The sequence below is a fragment of the Myripristis murdjan genome, chromosome 3, assembly GCF_902150065.1.
Source record: "Myripristis murdjan chromosome 3, fMyrMur1.1, whole genome shotgun sequence".
Taxonomy (NCBI): domain Eukaryota; kingdom Metazoa; phylum Chordata; class Actinopteri; order Holocentriformes; family Holocentridae; genus Myripristis; species Myripristis murdjan.
Window position 1 is genome coordinate 22,787,398 of NC_043982.1, and position 19,883 is coordinate 22,807,280.

Below are 19,883 nucleotides of genomic sequence, written 5' to 3' on the forward strand. Positions count from 1 at the left end.
AGCCACCAGCTCTGCAGTAATGAGATCCGCTCAGAGTGGAAGAGACATTTAAATAAAGGTCAGCCAGTGTCTGCACCAGGGCCCAGGGGTTTAAAAATAAATATGGAAGTGACACAGACTCAGAGGAAAGAGTAAATAGCTCCATGGAACATATGAAATCAAATGAAATGGAAAGAGAGAGATATAATGCAGTTCCTCCCGTGGGCAAAGGTCTCCGAGGGTTGTTGTGGGGCCTTTTCTTCAGTGGGCAGGAGTTACCTTCCTGCCTGCGGCCCTAACACTGGGAGGCGGGATTGATTATGTGGTCATCCATCAGCCGTCTTATTGAAATGTTAAGTCTTATTCTGTCCCCTGTCTTCGGTGTTTCTGCGGTCTTTCGTGTTTTCTAAGCACGAACGTGAAGAGCAGGAGTGCTGATTTATTCATATATCATGCAGACTTTCATGCCTCTGATAGAATGATACTATATGAATACAGATGTGGAGGGGCTTAAAATAGGATTGCGATGCACATATCCAAAGCTGTGGGGAGGGCAGGAAGCAGGGAAGTGCAACCTAATTGTGGTTGTCTTATCTTTTAATAGTGTTCTTGGGTATGGCCAGATTGAAGTTGACTCTCTCTTCCCCGAGTCTGGGTAGTGAGGGTGGAAGGGTCAGAACAAGTGGAGAAGCGAGTAAGTCATTTTTCTTCCCTGTCATAATGTATGTGGAACACCGAAATGTGTATCCTAACAGAGCAGAGCAGCTAGTGGGATTGCAGTTGGAAGTGAAAGCTCAATTTATAGGATAGTGTTGCATCTCAGTACCAGCAGCGCTCTGATTTCTGCTGTACTTTCTTTTTCTTTCTTTCTTTCTTTTACATTTACTTTGATATTTCGTTCATCCTTTCCTTATCCTCCCTCCCTTCCTTCCTTCCTTCCTATCTTTCTTTCTTTCTTTCTTTCTTCCTGTTATCCTTCCTTTCTCATTTCCTCCTTCCTTCCTTCCTTCCTTCCTTCCGTCTTTCCATCCTTACATAGCGGCTGTGACTACATGTCTGTTGTATTCTCTCGCTGACCTATTCGGGCCCAGTGTTCCACTCTTCCAAAGCTCATTTTACATTTAAATAAGCACATGATTTAATCAGACCTACCTTTGGAGGTCATATGTAGGTGTCCTGGGACAGATCTCCTGTGTGTGACAAATGAAAGTCATTTGGGAAACACTGTTTCCCTTAGGATTTTTTTTTTCCTTCAGCAGCAGAGCACATGGGTTTCATAGGGCATCTCAGGTTTACTTGTGACTGGGTTCTCTGATTGAACCCATGAATATCACGTGCACACACACACACACACACACACACACACACACACACACACACATATACACACACACACACACGCACACACACACACACACACACACCCACGTAGTCCCCAATATCATTAGCCAGTGAACTACCTCTGGCTTCATAACATTTTGGAACTTGACTTTATGCATAATTTATTTTTACAAAGCAAATGATTTCACCTTTCATATTAGTCTGTTGGAAAGAGCTGATATTTTCCCAGGATGGATGGGAGTCTGCTATGCTGTGCATTTGTAAAACACATAGAGACACAAATTCAAAATCTTGTATTCAAACACGTTTTCTCACAGTAAACAGCAACAATATCTGACGTTAAAAATAATAGAAATGTTTCATGTGGAGGGAAATGGATTATATGCATTTAATGTTCAGCATCCAAAACAAACAGACCTCAATGGGAGACTGAATTGACAGCACCATAATTAAATACTGTTTAAAAGACACTTAGAAACAGTAAGGAATTTAGCTAACCCTAACCTCAATCTAACCACAAAACTATGAGCCAGTCCACGACTCTATCAGCGATGGTTGCATTTGGATAATTAATCACTCATTTAATCAAACCGAGCTCATATCCTGCCTACAAAAGGTGAAGATCATTATAGCCTGTCATGTGTTTTCCTGACATTGTTTTTGCCGCCTCTTAGGTACACCCAGGAATGACTGTGTTCAGCCCAAATTATAGCCTCATACGAAATACACCAACAGGCATGAAATGCCAAGCATAGACAGGCAAGCACAATATGTGCTCTGGTATCTACCTTGACACACCCAAAGTCTTATTGGAAAGCTGACTCGTGTAAAATACAGTAATGAGGTGGCTGTGGTTACCAAACTGAACTTACATGACACTCTTGCAGAGCAAATCTGTGTAGGCGATGTCACATATCTCATGATTGAGCAAGGATAGTGATAGAAAGCTTGAACTATGTAAAACTTGACTTACATTTTAATTTGTGTTTCCAGATCAAAAATGTTCAGGGCTAATCTAAAAAAAAGCTGGCGCTTATGTCTCAGAAGATAAGGCCTTAGCAAAGCCACTGGTTTGATGTCTTTTTTAACTGAGCAAAAATATCCCATTTTGCTGGCAGGAGGTGATGTTCAAAGTGAAAGAAATGAAACCTGGGCAGCACAAACACAGCTGAGATTCAGCTTGAGCTGTGATTGTATGTCCTGATATGCACAATGGTTTTTAAAAGTAGAATTTTTGCTATTTCTAGGGTAGAATACTTCTTTAAATGGGCTTACTAATAGGTGTGGACTGGTAGTAATATTGGTTTTAAACACATTTAGGTGAAATAATGATCTGCTTGCCTCTCAGTAACCTATGTTTGTAAAACGGAAACTCTCATAGCAGCAGTGCAGGAGATTCAGTAGCACCACTGTGCTACTTCTGCCTCTATTTAGGGGAAACACTCAGAGGTGAGGATGATTGAGATCATAGCACTTTCCTGGCTTCAGTGAATAGCTGTCATCTGTCCCCTGAGTCTCGTTCCTCTTGGTGTTTTGTACAGCTGCTGCTCTTAACCCTCACCCAGCCATCCTCCTAGCCCCCACACATCTGGGATCCAAGGAACAGCCATAAAGGGCACAAAACTGTCACACAGTCTCAGTGTGCAAGGGAACAGACAAAAATAGTCTGCTTTTGGTCGACAGCAGCCCTTTCGTCTCAGCTCTGAAAATCCCATTTCCTGTACGATGACCGCTCAGTCTTGGTCAAATGCAGCCGGGGCACCTAGTCAGCAGTTCTCACTTATTGACCTGTGGATGCCCTCATCTTCCCCCTGACATCGAGGTTCCTTTAAAAAGCCTCCTCCATCCTTTCAGTAGCCCGGTCCCTCAAGGTCATTTCTACTGCTGCCACAGTGGTGGGACTGTTGGTCAATATGGAGATGTTCAATAGAGTAATTAAGCTCTCTCACACCATTGAGTTAGAGTGTCACACACTGGGATGTATGAACCACTATTTTGGATTTATATTGCCCTATAATGATGTTAGCTATGTATATTTTACATGCTTGGCTTCCACGACTGACAACAAACTTTATAGCAGTAAGAAATGCTAACTTTATAATGTAAAGACAATAAGACAAAATTCTTTCAGATTTTGTTTGGCAAAATATAAAGGCAAGATAAGTTATAAAAAGCTACAAAGTTGTAAAAGGAATGGGTGTTTAAATCTTCTTAATTTGCAATGTTGTTACTGGGCAACACAACTCTAAACAGTAATGTCATGGACAGTTTTGTAATCCCATTACATGTTCCTGCTGCTGTTCTGAAATTCAGTAATCACACAACAGTTACTATGTTGTTACTTGTGTTATAAAAGTTCCTCAATTATCTATATAATGGGGGACATAAAGAGCATAAAGAGCATAAAGAGTGGTTTACAACTTTTGAAGGGTGGAGACAAGTATGTTACTTCCAATTTGCTACATGAAAAGACAAAAATGTGACAGTAAAATGGAAACCATGTCCAGGCTGGAAGTCTCCACTGAAGTAAGCACAACCCCAAATCTCTCCAAGCCTCTGCAAAGGCAACATGATAACACAAATCTAAAAGACCCCCAGACCCAGTTTGATGCTCAAACTGAGTGTATGCCAACCCCGACCAAGCAGCAAAAGCTTGATTTTCAACAGGTAACAAAAACAGAGATCAGGTTTGTTTCATGATATACAGTAGAGGAAATGTTCACAACATCAAAATGAAATTGAAAAAGAATGAATGAAAGGGAATGAAAAGAAAAAGAAAACATGGAAAATATGGTGAAAATAAGGAATTTGCTAAGGATTTCAAACTCAATATCAAGAGCTGCCAAAATTTACATAAACCCTGAATTTCATCCGTACAGCATTGATAATAGCTTCAAGAAATGGATGGTCAGATGACTGGTGTATATTTGCCAACTATTTATTGAGCAAATACTAAAATCAATTCAACAGCTCACTCAAGAAATTAACTTACCTGCCCAGGATTCTAAATTTTTACAAGTCAGACATTATCTTCAGAAAAAAAAAAAAATAAATATGAAATGGGAATACATACTGTGTTAAGAGAACCTTCTTATACAGCTTCTTACAAGATGTGAGCAAAGAAAAAGCTGATGAAAGGAATTATTTCAAGATTTCATAGAGCATTGTAACATGATTTTAAGAATAAAGATTCAGATTAAAAAATGGATTTGAACACAGTGCAGTAATTCCTTAAAACAACATGGGAAGAATCTTGCTTGTCTAATCATAAAGTAACAAATAGCCCAAATTGAGGGAGTTTGACTGACAGGTCAGAAACAGGTATTTTAAACCTCCAGTCATAATGGCTAAATATGGAAAATCTTCAAGATGTTGGAGGGGTTGTGGCCAACAAATCTCTAATCTCTCACATACATTATGAGCCTGTCCAAATCCCCCAGGGTACTGGGAGGATGTTAAAAAGGAAATATAAGTAATCTTGGATACAAAATTAAACTTTGATCCAGAGTTATTTGTTTTAGGTATCCACTCAGGAAATCAAATGGTGAAAAAGAAAATGTCCGTATTCAGAAAAAAAAAAAAAAAAACTATTACATGCATGGTTGTAGCCACAAGCCACAAACAGCCTCCACTCTCCCCTAAGCAAAAATTCAGATTCAGTTTTATTTGTCACAGATGTGCAGTGAAATGCCTTAGGAGGAGCTGGAACATGAGGCTCGTGTTCCTTCAGTCCAGGCCTTCATCCATACCGGCGAACCTGGATGCAGGCGTGCCCCACTCTCCTGCGTTCCTCTGACCATTGTCAGCGTAGTGCCTACAGTCCCATACACTCCACGACAGAATGTGTGGCTCTCCGTTAGTGACCCACCCCTTGATGTGTAGAGCAGGAGGCTTGAGAATGAGACCATTCCGCATCTTCAAGGACATCAGTCCCGTGGTGGTCCGCCTTCACCTTCCCTAGTCTATGAGGATCCACCATATACTCTACATCTCTCAGCTCAAGCCTGTCAAGGAGAGTCTGCCAGTTTGATCCCCGGTCTGTCACTTTTTTCTCTGAATTCTAAGTAAACTTAGAGCATTTCAGATACTTACTGAACATGCAAGCATGCATGTCATTATGCAGTTTATACCAGAGGATGTCAACATTATGAGTATCTCGTGTTTAATGTCATGTATGTGACAGTGCCAATGCTAATGGATGCCTATGTTAATGTTCATGCCAGTGTTTGGAAGTTTGTGTTTTTGGAAGCAGCTTGACCATAAATATCATTTGAGATCAGATAATGCATTTTTAAGTATAACAGAGGTATTCTCCCTTTTAATTTGAGGGAATATAGAATTTAGGGGATGTGGGTCTGTCAGAACTATGACAACAAAAATGAGAACCCAATCGCACGACTCACGAGAGTACAACTTAAATCTTTTAATGCCAAAGTAACAACTCAAATCTCAAATACAAAGTAACAACAGAAATATCTTATGACAAAAGTATCAAAACAACATGAAACTTAACTATGACAAAACAAAGTAACAAAGGAAATACAAAACCTGACTTGGTAAAACTTGACGTGACGAGGAACATGGACGTGGAAGGCAAAGCAGGACCAGACAAGACGAAGCAGGACATAGCAGGACGAACTCGCACAGGACAAGGGGAAACACGGACTATATATACACACAAGGTAATGGGGAACAGGTGGAAACAATCAGGGTGTGGCAGACAATCAGACTAGAGGGAAACACACAAGGGGAAGGGCAAGTGACCTGACACAAGAGGAGAGTGGGATATCAAAATAAAACAGGAAGTCACGAGACAAGACACAAGAACAAAACCTAACAAAACAAAATTTCAACAACATGATAGTACCCCCCCCTCTAGGGACGGCTCCTGACGTCCCAAACAGTCTTTAGAGCACGTGGATGGACGGCCGTCGTAAGACGGGGGGAGGAGGAGGCCAAAACAAACAAAAAAAAACTCCGGGCAGAAGTCTATGGACGAGGCGGTGCTCTGGCGGACGGCCAGGGCGCTGGGAACCATGGACGAGGCGGTGCTCTGGCGGACGGCCAGGGCGCTGGGAACCATGGACGAGGCGGTGCTCTGGCGGACGGCCAGGGCGCTGGGAACCATGGACGAGGCGGTGCTCTGGCGGACGGCCAGGGCGCAGGGAACCATGGACGAGGCGCTGCTCTGGCGGTCGGCCAGGGCGCAGGGAACCATGGACGAGGCGGTGCTCTGGCGGTCGGCCAGGGCGCAGGGAACCATGGACGAGGCGGTGCTCTGGCGGACGGCCAGGGCGCTGGGAACCATGGACGAGGCGGTGCTCTGGCGGACGGCCAGGGCGCTGGGAACCATGGACGGGACGACGCTCTGGCGGACGGCCAGAGCGCTGGGAACCATGGACGGGACGACGCTCTGGCGGACGGCCAGAGTGCTGGCGGTCAAGGCGGACCCACCCTGGATGGCTGCAGTGTGGGTGGGACCACACTGCAGAGCGACCATAACGTCCTGCAGTGCAGACTTGGGACCGCCAGGCAGCGGAAGCAGCAGGGTTAACTCTGGACCGCCGGACAGCGGCGACTTGGACTCTGGACCGCCGGACAGCGGCGACGTGGACTCGGGGCCGCCGGGCAGCGGCGACGTGGACTCGGGGCCGCCGGGCAGCGGCGACGTGGACTCGGGGCCGCCGGGCAGCGGCGACGTGGACTCGGGGCCGCCGGGCAGCGGCGACGTGGACTCGGGGCCGCCGGGCAGCGGCGACGTGGACTCGGGGCCGCCGGGCAGCGGCGGCAGAAACGTGGACTCGGGGCCGCCGGGCAGCGGCGGCAGAAACGTGGACTCGGGACCGCCGGGCAGCGGCGGCAGAAACGTGGACTCGGGACCGCCGGGCAGCGGCGGCAGAAACGTGGACTCGGGACCGCCGGGCAGCGGCGGCGGCAATGTGGACTCGGGACCGCCGGGCAGCGGCAACGTCCACTCCGGGCCGCCGGGCAGCGGCAACGTCCACTCCGGGCCGCCGGGCAGCGGCAACGTCCACTCCGGGCCACCGGGCAGCGGCAACGTCCACTCCGGGCCGCCGGGCAGCGGCAACGTCCACTCCAGGAACTTGAACAGGGACTGGGGTCTGGGCCGCCAGTCGGGCTTGGGGAACTGTGACATGGACTGGGGCCGGGACAGCCAGTCGGACTCGAGGTCCTGTGACTGTGACATGGACTGGGGCAGTGGGTCCGGCTTGGGGAACTGTGACAGGAACCTGGGCAGCCAGTCTGGTACGGGGAACTGGGACAAGGGCAGTGGCTAGAACACCCAGTCTGGCTCGGGGCACTGGGACAGGCGCAGCCAGTCCGGTTCGGGGTACTGGGGCAGGAACCCAGACCGGGTCCGGAACAGCCGGTCGGGCTTGGCAAACTGTGACATGGACTGGAGCAGCCAGTCTGGACCTGGGAACTGGGACCGGGGCCGCCACTTGGGTTCGAGGTACTGTGACAGTGACATGGACCGGAGCAACCTGTCTGACCCTGGGAACTGGGACTGGGGCAGCCAATCTGGTTCTGGGAACTGGGACAGGTACTGCTCGGCTGCTAAGGCTAGTAGCTGGGCCTGCTAGGCCGCAGAGGCTAGTAGCTGGGCCTGCTAGGCTAGCAGCTTGGCTGCTATGGCTAGTAGCTTGGCTGCTGGGACTGGCAGCTAGGCTAGCTAGGCTGCTTGGACTACTGGGACTGGTAGCTGGGTTAGCTAGGCTGCTGGGAGTAGTAGCTGGGCTAGCTAGGTTGCTAGGGCTGCTATGGCTGGTAGCTGGGCTAGCTAGGCTGCTAGGGCTGCTATGGCTGGTAGCTGGGCTGCTTGGACTGGTAGCTAGGCTACTGGGACTGGTAACTGGGCTAGCTAGGCTGCTAGGACTGCTATGGCAGGTAGCTGGGCTGCTAGGACTGGTGGCTTGACTCACTTGGCTGCTGGGGCTCGTGGCTTGAGACTGTGATGCAGGCTGGGAGGAAACTGGAGACTCTGACAAGGCGTTCTGCAGGACCTCGTCAAGTCTTTCAAAAACATCTCCTAAGCAGGGAGCAACTAGTCCCGCCCAAGGCCTCTCCCTGAACCATACCAGTTGTTTAGTGATCCTTTTCACGCGATCAGCCACCTGGTGGGGCTGAGCCTCCCTGAGGCTCTCAACAGACACATCCAAATTGACAATATTGATATATAGTTGGCCTCGATCAGCTGGATCCATGTTAAAACTGATCTGAGTCGGCTGGGTTCTGGCTGGCGAGTTCGTTCTGTCAGAACTATGACAACAAAAATGAGAACCCAATCGCACGACTCACGAGAGTACAACTTAAATCTTTTAATGCCAAAGTAACAACTCAAATCTCAAATACAAAGTAACAACAGAAATATCTTATGACAAAAGTATCAAAACAACATGAAACTTAACTATGACAAAACAAAGTAACAAAGGAAATACAAAACCTGACTTGGTAAAACTTGACGTGACGAGGAACATGGACGTGGAAGGCAAAGCAGGACCAGACAAGACGAAGCAGGACATAGCAGGACGAACTCGCACAGGACAAGGGGAAACACGGACTATATATACACACAAGGTAATGGGGAACAGGTGGAAACAATCAGGGTGTGGCAGACAATCAGACTAGAGGGAAACACACAAGGGGAAGGGCAAGTGACCTGACACAAGAGGAGAGTGGGATATCAAAATAAAACAGGAAGTCACGAGACAAGACACAAGAACAAAACCTAACAAAACAAAATTTCAACAACATGATAGGGTCATCGGTTAAATGTAGATTAAAAAAAAAAAAAAATCCCATTGCTTGACTATAAGGCCTGGGAACAGAGCGCCCTGGTAACATAGGGTCAATCCCAATAGCATGGCTAGCCAGTTAACTTGAGTGGAAATGAGCTGTGTTTATTTGTAGTAGGCTACTGTTTTGACAGTTAACAGTAAGGGTTATGTAGTTGTCACACACCGAGCCCTTAACAGACACCAGTTGGGATATTCTTAGTCTTGATCTTTTGCCAACCTTTATTTTTCAGAGTTCTTCCCTTCGACTGAGTGCAGTGACAATCTAGTTAGTTGTATTGTATGAAATGTACTATAAAAGCCCACACAGTAGTTTATTCTCTAACAAAAATATATTTTTCCACCAGTCTGCTGAGGAAAGCTTCTGCTCAAATGTGACCTTCTAAATCGAATCCTTCCCAAAGAAAAAAAAAAAAAAAAAAAAATCTACCAAAGGATCATTTTGAGTGTGCTGCCATAAATAGACAGGCATGCCATGTGAAGAAAGGCAAAAGCTAGAGCCTGGAATGAATCACTCTGAAAAATGATAACCTCTGGGCATATTCATAGTACTGTATATGAGTGTGTGTGTGTGTGTGTGTTTGAAAATTTTGAATATGAGATCCAACATAAAACAGGAGTTACAGAAACTGAAGACAGGCTTGTGGGCAGACTTATAAGAACCTATAGATTATCTGAAATCCAATCTTGAAATTCTGCACATGCTGCTGAAATAATAAGGATTTTTGTTTAATTTCCCCAGAGGATTATATTCTGTTCTGTTGAAGTCAAGGAAAATTGGGCAGACGCATGGGAACATTCACAAAGGCATTGTGTTGTTGTGGCATTTAATTTTGTTCAATTATCAGTTTAATCAATGCAAACCTTAAGTGTCAGACACTAAATAGTGACTCTCAAGCCCAGTTCCAGTGAAGATGGTGTCATAAAATTAAAATCAGCCACTTCTTTACCCTGGTGCTTGTCTATTTTTAGCCACTTCACGCGCCTGTGTGTGTGTGTGTGTGTGTGTGTCTGTGTGCGTGCATGGTTGCGTGTGGCCACATGTGTGTGTAAGTGTGACAGCTATCACTGTGGGCTGTCTCCCTAGCTCTGTTGACAGTGGGTTTTCAGAGAGCCAGCAGCTATAGCCTAATGTGATTACTGTCTTTATGAGAGGCCCAGAGAGGGGGTTGGGAGGTGGCGGACAGGGTGGTGGCGGTGGGGTGGGAGTGTGTGTGTGTGTGTGTGTGTGTGTGTGGTGGTGGTGGTGGGGTTCTGTGGTACAGAGCCTCATCGTCATCCAGGCTCTCACATCACAGACTGTCCTTTGACAGAGCTGTGAAGGATGAGCACACCATAGGCTTATAATGAAGTGGCCCTGAACAAGCCGGAGAGAGGACTGCATTGCGTGTCATTTTTTGGATTGTGGCTCCTTCTGATAATGGCTCTTCTCTCTCTCCCCACAGCTGAGGAGGCCAAAGAGTTGGAGGAAGAGGAGTCAAAGACAGGTCAGCAAATCCACATCTGGTCAATCCTCAGCCTCTGTGCCCATCAGGGTTCTTTCTTTCTGGTAGATACACCAATCATGTTTATGGAAACTGTTGTTCAGGGCTACTGTTGTTGCTATGCAACCACTGAAAGTCTGAAACTTTGTCAACAGTTGAAATATTTGTAACTGCGCTCTGAGCAATGTAAACATAGTTGGCTCTCAGCGCTGCCAGGAACATACAGCCGTGTGTCCCATCCATTGAAAGCAAGAGGGAGATGAAGCTAGCACTTAGCCCCTAGGCCTCTTCCACACTCGGCACCACCCTGATACAGGCCAATTAATTCTTGATGTGTGCACGTTGTCATTTGAATTTGAATTAAATTATAAACAAGTTAGGTCTTGCATAAATTTTCTCTTTGCTTTTCAAGTACTCCATTGAATCATGACGAATATTTCCTTTTTCCTGATGTGAGCAATATGATATTTTGCTTATCAGTACTGTATGTCTTTATGAGTCCAGAATTAATTTTGCTCTTAGCAAGCAGACCAAGATTTTTTTTTTCTGCCTGCCCAGCCATGGTTACTAGCCCTCACAGTCCTGAACAGCACTCCCTCAAGCATTAACGTCATTAGAGTTATTCATTTGACTCCGTCTTTAGTCTGATTGAATTATTTAGCCTCTCTGTGAACGGCAAAGTTAATACCATGCGATTTTAATAAGCCAAGAGGTGAAGGAGGGTCTCTGAGTGGAGGGGGACAATGACTTTCATTCTCGATTGCCTTTCTCATGAATGTTTAAGAGAGATCTGTGCAGCTAGCAGCAGGGTCAGACCCCCCACACCTTGGCACACTTAACAGTACAGCATTAGCTAAAGGGGTGGGAAAAGGAGACTAGAGCTGGGAGAGGAAAGGGTACACTCAATTTATAAGATGGCCTCTCCCAGCTACCCTCGCTCTCCCTCTCTCTCTTGTCATCATCTACACACCTGGTTCAGCCAGGTGGACATTGTGGGTGTTGAGCTGGTGAAGTTAAGCTTCTGGCTCTGCCTTCGGAGAAAACTCTTTAAGCTCTCCAGACAGGCAGCTTTGTTTTGCCATCTGGCTCCAATTGCGCTCGTAACGGCTAAGGTTCCTGCATAAGACAAAGAGCTGAAATGAGGCTCACTTTAATAAACCCAGTATGATGGGGAGCCACGTCTATATGTTATCTTAATGAGCTGTCCAAAGGAGAGCGCGCCTCCTCTTTCAAAGCAAGTCTGATTGGAACAATAACCAGTGATAACTAAGGACCTGGGCTCATTCATTTGGAACGGAGGAGGCTCCTTTTGTTGCCTTTAAAGCAGAGGGCTGCAAATATTGTTGAACAAACACTGCAGCTCAAATTCAGGATTCACTTTAAATCAGAAAAGCCAACAGCACCTCAGTCCCCTTGCACACACAAACAGACACACGCATACAGAAACTGGATCACACATGTGCACATGCATCTAAATGAGCATGCAATCACAGGTGAGCATATTCAAACACACACACATACACACACACACACACACACACACACACTGAAACACCACTGCAAAAAAATATCCCATCTTAACAAGTCATTTTGTCTCATTTTCAGTCTTAAAATCTTGTTCTCCTTCAAACAGCTGACTGAATCTGCCAATGTGATGAGATAATCCCATTTGTTTCCATGTAGTTTCACTTATTAAAGCAGATCAGCCCTTTAATAGCAACAAAATTCTAGATTTCAAGATTCAGATTTAGATTTATTTTGCAGTGAAACACATTCATGAACTCATGCGCACGCATACTGACACACAAGTTATTCCTGACTTCAGCTCCACACCTCCCCTCATCCACTCTGAAATGAGTTTAGTAATCTGAGCATGCTGTGCTGTTTAGAGATGGTGGCAGTAATCCGAGTGCAGCTCTCACCTTCAATAGCTGGCCTCACTCTGTGTGCATTAGTTCCTGTCTCTCTAACTCCTGGACCCTAAGGATTCAGGGCTTAGCAACAAGCCCCTTGAAGAGTGCAGCTGATGACCCAGTTGTTTGACGGAGGAAGCATCATCGGAAAGAACAATTTCAAACAGCCTCTGAACGGAGTGCCATGTGAAAAAGTCTCTCTGCTGTGTGTTGAATTAACCCCTCATAAGTGAGGTAAGGTTGTGTGAAGGTGAAAAACTTGTGAATATCACGCTTCATAATGCTGGTAGTATAGAGCCCCCCCTCCAAACGCACGCACGCACGCACACACACACACACACACACACACACACACACATGCATACACACACTTACTCCCACCCTCTGCTGCCTCCCGACTCTTCCATGCCAAGGCCACTGCTGAAGGATGGATGACAATTGCTTGAATCGTATTAAAGCCTCAAGCTCAGTAGCTCATCACCCTAAATGTCTTGTTGATTTTAAGGAGCGAGCTAGCTGAGGCAGTATAAAGGTGACTCTTTAGTAGATAGACAAAAACAAGGACAGCTGTACCAGACTCAAAGTCACCTCTGTGCTGATTATATTCCCCCTCAGCCCTGTCTATTGGATTATTCACATAGCTATGGGAATACAAACCTTATGTGCGCTAGTACCAAAATATCAGTGTTTCCCACAGGTTGATAATTTAATTGTGGCGGTGCTGTTTATTATATTACGGCCTGTCAAGGATTATGAATTAATTATCGCCAATGAGAACTGTGTGTCCAGTGGAATCCAATGGCGAATGGGGACAATATGTGAGTGTTAGCCCTGCACTCATGCTAACTTCCTGTCTGTGTGCAGGACAGATTTACACATTTCTGATTAAAATGCATCAAGGGAATGTGTACTTCACTGCAAATGATTGGAGTGAAATCTATCACTTATGTTTTGTGAGTGGAAGAATCACAGTGGTCGCAATGGTACTGGCCCACTGGTCTGTGTATCCCGAAATGACACACAGCCAGATCTCTATAATGTGGAGTGAATTTGACAAACCTGACACTGAAATTAAAGAGAAACATTTAAAAAATCTTCCTGGGTGGGAGAAAATCTTCCTGGGAGGCCCGCTGATGTAAGACTTCTGTTTTCCAACCTGAATCTAAATGTTATGTTTCTCATGGGAAGTCTAACCTTCCGGGAGAATGAGCCAAAGCGCTTAAGGAGTTGGTCTGTAGGTTCCCTGGAGTTAAATCCTATTTTATTACCTTGGAGAATATAACCCAAGATATTTTACAAAAGCTAGAAAATGATGTGTAAGTGAAATGTTTTAAATATGTGCTCATTTAACCCCAAAAGAGCTGACTTCAGATAACTGCAAGCAATCAGAAAAGCTAAGCTGTCATCTGTCTAAGAATTGGTAATTATTCTCCAACATTAATTGCTACTAAATTCTCATCATGAAACTGGTTTGCTTTGTATATTTATTGATGTAGAGTAGTCTATACTCATTTGGATTACAGGCTTTATAACCTGGGCTCCTAACCTGGGCTCCTATATCCGGAATTATCAGTCCAAGCCTTATTTTCAGTGTTTATCATATTTCGAAGATGCAATTCAGTTTTACAAGCCTACATATCACTGGCATACAGTCAACATAACCTCCTTTCTCTCTGGTACCACAAACTGCCTCAGAGCTTTCCCAGTGGTCACACATTACTGCCTTAAGATATGTAAATAGAACACGCATGACACCTTCATTACTAAATATGGGACACAGGAAAACTTCAAGAGATCTAATTAAAAGAATTCCCTGCGCACCATTTTTACACTAATTCTGCTCTGATGGTCCATGGTTCAGCATCATACAGTAAGCTGCATGTTTAGTATGGTGTTTCCCACAACTGACGCAAATGGGAGATGCTGCTCTTATGCTGCGCTCTCGTAGGTCAAGCAACTCAAGGCGAATAATGATTAAGAATTACAAACTTGTTATCACGCGCATGGTACTGGGCACAGTCTGTATGGAGTCGTCTAATTATATCCCCATGGATGTTATGCATACGTGCTCATTATTTCTATAGGTTACATACCTTCTACATGAGGATGCCTTATGTTTCAAGGAGAGAAAGCCAATTTGTTGGAGAACTTTTTCCTCATCCTTTCCCTCCCCTCCTCCCTCCCGGTTTCACGCCAAACTTATCAAGGATGTGTTGCACGCCAAGCTACATCTTCAGCCACTGAGAGGTTATCTAATAGTCCATGAAGAAAAGGCCAGCAGATCATTGTCAGAGTGGAAGAGATAGCAGAGCAATAGCAGCTCCTAAATCATTTGGAATAATGAGTGTTGTCACAGCTAATAAAAGCAGTCAAACCACTCAGCGCTGTGCATTACAACAACAGGCCAGTCCCATTCCATCCATGTCTGATTTGAATATTAGATTAAGCAACTGCGAAAAGAGCACCTTTGTGAGGGGTCAGGGATGCAGGCGCGAAGCGGGGAAAGACATTCCAGGAGTGAGGGGAGATCCATTCCCTGGTATGAGTCCCGAGCACAGACGCCTTCTCCACCCCCCCGCCCCCCTCCTGTCATGTAATCTCGGCTCGTCTGATGGCACAGCCAAGGCCCAGTGGGAGAGTGTCTATCCATCTCACTACCCCAATCTGCCTCCCCTGTTTGTGTTCCTAGGCGCGCCTTGGTTCCACATGAGCACTCAGCTGCTGTGACTAATTAAATAAAGCGCTGTGCCCTCTGCTTCCTGTTAGCCATGGCAAGGTTGGTGCACAGAGACAGAGCAGAGGAGAAGGGAGGAGGGGCCGGGCTGGGGATCGAAGAAGGAGGGGGCATGATGATAACCACGAAGGCTGTGATGATACCTCAGTCCATGAGATTCAACACCAGCAACACTGGGCCTTTAAAAAATGTTTCGAGACAAAAAGCTTGGTGCTGCATGTTTCACGGGGACATTGTTATGTGTTTCTCTGAGGCAACATTGGCCACACTCTAGGCAGACAATACCAGTGAGTTATTGCTGCTGACATGACGACAGTATGATGGTTGCATTGTTGACAGCTGTTTGAATAATACATTGAACTTCATCTTTTTCTTTTTCCTTCAGCCATGACACCACTGAAAAGCTAAGGCCAAAGTGAAAAAAAAAAGGTAAGCATAATTTGAATATGTGTGTGTATGCATGTGCAAATACACATGTACAGCATGTGTGTGTCTTTGTGTGTTCCAGCATTCAGCTGTGTTCACACTTTATTTATCCTCCTCACAATTGCCTAGTGTTTTCATCAGTAATATTCTTGAGGACACAAGGTCTCCAGAGTCTCTGGGTAAGTGGTGCTGTAATGAGGCGAGACTGCATTAATTCAGCGGACAATAAGCAGTATGAGGTGTCTTGACATTTGATTTCAGGAATCACAGGGTCAGCGGTTGCCATGACAAAACTATTTTATGTTATCCAGTGTGCCACCATGAACACCCTGGTCTGCTCATAGCCCCAGTAAATTATAATCAATGGTAAACATTTAAGGTGTGAGTCATGAAGTTGTTTGTGTGTTAGTACGCATCTTCCACATATGCCTTGTGTTTTGTTTTGTTTTGTTTCAGTGCATTAAACTACAACTCCAGCGAGCAAGAAGGTGTCACAGACTATTACAATACTGACAAAAGGCTTGACAGCATAAAGATTTGATTTACAGTATCTTTTAATCTTCACCTCTTTTAAGCCGTTTGTAAATGACTGTCATGTGTAAACTCCTTTCATAATTGAAGCCGAATGATTTTAAGCAGAGCACCGGATTAGATTTACAAAGCCACCCAACACTGCCCAACCATTATTGCTGCATTATGCATAAGGCACTGTGGGATATACCAGACACTCGTTTGGCATACTTTGAATTGGTCACTGCACAAGCTGACAGAGCTCTTGTTTTTTTGATTTTGTTTGTTTGTGTGTGTGTGTGTGTGTGTGTGTGTGTGTGTGTGTGTGTGTGTGTGTGTGTGTGTGTGTGTGTGTGTGTGTGTTTTCATCTTATCTGTATTGTCCGTTATACTTCATCCCCCAGTATCGCATTTAGATGCACCCGGTGTGACATGACTGTATGGTTGTGCTCCCTCTTTTTGGTGACTCCACTGTAGCAGCAGGGGTGACCTGAACCAGGGACAGCGGCTGTAATACAGTGGTAGGCAGTGAGGCTTCATCTATCTCCTGTCGTGATGGGAGCCTGGGTGCTGTCAGTGTTGGACCCCGTGGCCCTTGGGGAGAGAAATAGGATGCTTCCAGGGCTGGCCCTTACGCTCGCTCAAGCATAGTCAGGCTGTGACAACCTCCATCTCCTTCGCTGGGCCCAGCAGAGGGACTTCTACAACGCACAGGCCAGGAAAGCCTAGAGCCTCAGAGCTATTTTGGGAAAGCTACAGTACAGTACTGTAACAACAGAGGGCACATTTTTTGATGTCATCGCTTTTTCTGGGGGAGGAAAAAAATCTATATTTTCCCTGTTTACTGTGACAAAAATGTTTTGATATTGTTGGTGGATATTTTAGGAGGCATTTTAGAGGCACTCCATCAATTTTGATTTGACAGATATTGAAATTTTTTTTCTTGTCACCATGGTGCTAGAGTGATAGCAGCTCAGTCTGTAGCTGGCCCCTGTTATGTCAGAAAATGAGATACAATTCGATACACACAGGTGTTAGTCAGTGGATGATTGTTTCCCTCTGTTCGGGAGCATTCACAGTTTGGTCTGCTAATAAGAAACCACTGTGCTTTAAGTCCCCACATTCTTAGACTTCACTGCAACTCATAAGCAGAAGGGATTTGAGTATGTCTGTGTCTGTGTGTGTGCATATGTCTGCACTGTATGCACACACATCTTTTCAGGAGTAAGAAGAGAAAGAAAACTGGGTTTAGTCACACTCACCTCATTTCAACATAGCGTATGTGTCTATGCCGTATCTGTATTTCACCGTGCCATTGATTTTCTTACTGCAATAAGCAGCACTTTGGTGTCAGCGGTGTGAATATCTCTTTATTACAGGGTTGGACAGTTACAGCTTGTTTTTATTATATCCTGATTGGACCTTGCCATAAAGCCGTAGCATGCAGAGTGAGTATAAGATGATGGAGGGCGCAGAAAGTAATTTCCTGTAACTAGCCAAAATAAAGTCCAGCCAGTAGGAGTCAAAGGGAGGACATTTGTCATTACTATAGTATCCACTGACCTTCACTGTCACCGTTATTGCTAGCTAATATCCTGCAAGCCCCTAGACCTCTCTGCTGCTGAATCACTCTGGATCAATTATTCTAATATTTGTGTGGCAGTTTTGGTATCGATTAGCTGATTTATGCAGAGTGCAGCTTATCTTATTTAATAACGTAAGGCACTGCATTTCGTTAACCGTTTTAGTGTCATGGAGCATTTTGTTTTCATAAACCTTTGCCTTTATCAATCCATGTGCTCATTTGTGACTTATATTTTTATCTACTGGAAGGTTTTTTTTTTATTATTATTATTTTTTTATTTTTATTTTTTTTTTATTATTATTATTTTTTTCCCCCATCATTAGTGGCCTACCTCAGGTACCACAGCTCTGACCATCTGTAGCACATTCAGTGTGTGGTATACTCTAATGCTCACTGCCTTGTTTCCAGGGTTAGTGGCTCAGCCTTGCTGTTAATTGTTATGACTGTTTTCGGATCATTCTGGCTGATCAGTTGTGAGTGAATCTGGAAACTCGGACAATAGTAAAAGTGTGAAAATGAACGCAAACGTGGGACCTTCATCATGTCATACATCTAGGAAACTGTGATGTCTGTGATCAAGCTGTCAATTGTTGCTGCCTCTGCCCTGTTCTCCTACAGGGATAAGGGGCAGTGCCTCTTGCTTGGAAGGTAGCAAGGTATGTGTTAGAGGAAAGTTTTTCAGAAAGGCATAATTTCGGGGTGCCTTGGTAGCTCACCAGATAGGAGCACATACCACTCGTTAAGGCTGAATCCTGATCACAGCTTCCTGGGTTTGAATGTGACCTCAGGCCATTTGCTGCATGTCGCCCCCTCTCTCTCCCCTGCCTTTCCTGTCTCTCTCTACTGTGACTGTCAAATAAAGCAGAAAAAATAATTAAAATCCATGACTTAAAAAAAAGAAGAAAGGCATAGTTGGACAATTGACATTTGTTTGGGCATGTTTCAGGGCTGGGTTTAATTCTCTATCAGCTCACACAGTTACATCAGCAGCATCTGTCTTTGCAAAATTAATATTTAGAAGGGAAACTTTGCATGAAAAGGTTTTCATATCTAACCCTTCACAAAATAATTGGGAAACTCTTTATTAGCAGCAAATTAATCACAGTTGTTGGTGACATTTTGAATTGAATGAATCTAAAGCGAAGTGATCCTGGCCTCCTGCTTGTTCCTGACTGATCATTTTCTGGCTTAAAGGGGAATTCTAGTTATTAGATCTCCAGGACAAAGTTCGACAGATGCTGTGGGCTTGCAATCATCATGCGTCTGTAGACATTTTTTTTTTTTTTTTTTTTTTTATGAATGCTCTTTGGTACGGACACAGGTTGTGGTTAGGCCACAGCAAATATTGATTTTCATTGCAACAGCAACTCATCCAGGTGATACACCCACGTCACTGTGAGCAACCGAATGTTCCGGTTTTCACTCAGGATCTGATTTTCCTACTTTTTGCCATCAGGATGTTTGATTGTGTTCACAGTTTTTAGATTGAAAATAATCAGAATATACCTATTATTTCACCCTGTGCAAAATTGCAAATTACAACTTGACAATTACAATTTGACACCAAATTTTGCACTCTCCTTTTGAATGCATCACAATAGATACACAAGTTACTTGACACAACTGAAATAAAAAACGAGCATCTCATATGTGAAAATGTGAAACTAAAACCTGACATTTTTGGCGAAAATTCTGCTTCTGATCACCAGACTCGTGTTCACAATTTACATGTATTACTTACTTACTTACTGACTTTTATTTTCATTCATTTCAGTTCATTTTTTATGTGTAGCGAGGCAAAGAATGGCATTGTGAGGTACCTTGGCCTAGCAAGTGATGGCTGTAAATGAGAAGAAAATGAATATTCAAAGGCAGATGTAAGGGGAATAAGGAAAAGTCTATGAAATGAAGACTGACAGACAGTCCCAGTCATCTACCTGGGGACTAGCAATGAATTCCAATGAGAGAGCAGTTGTTAATACGTCTAAAAGGACAGGCCCTATAGCTACGATTAGTGCAAGCTAATGGCCCTTTCCCCACTCAGCCACTAGAATTGTGAAATATTGATTTAATTCTCCCCCACATATTCACTTA

General features: G+C 44.7%; 1 protein-coding gene across 3 annotated transcripts in view; it reads left to right on the plus strand.

Moving 5' to 3' along the window:
• The window catches only part of cd276 (CD276 molecule), an 84,182-nt gene that overhangs the window by 53,755 nt on the left and 10,544 nt on the right, over positions 1 to 19,883 (plus strand). The window contains exons 6-7 of one of the 3 annotated variants that reach the window (XM_030048638.1): positions 10,583 to 10,624; positions 15,654 to 15,697. In XM_030048638.1, coding sequence (XP_029904498.1) covers positions 10,583 to 10,624; positions 15,654 to 15,676 — 65 coding nt within the window. In that variant the 3' untranslated portion in view covers positions 15,677 to 15,697. Of the gene's footprint in view, positions 1 to 2,861; positions 3,424 to 10,582; positions 10,625 to 15,653; positions 15,698 to 19,883 lie in introns of those variants that run through there. The other 2 variants (XM_030048639.1, XM_030048636.1) reach the window with 2 other exon arrangements.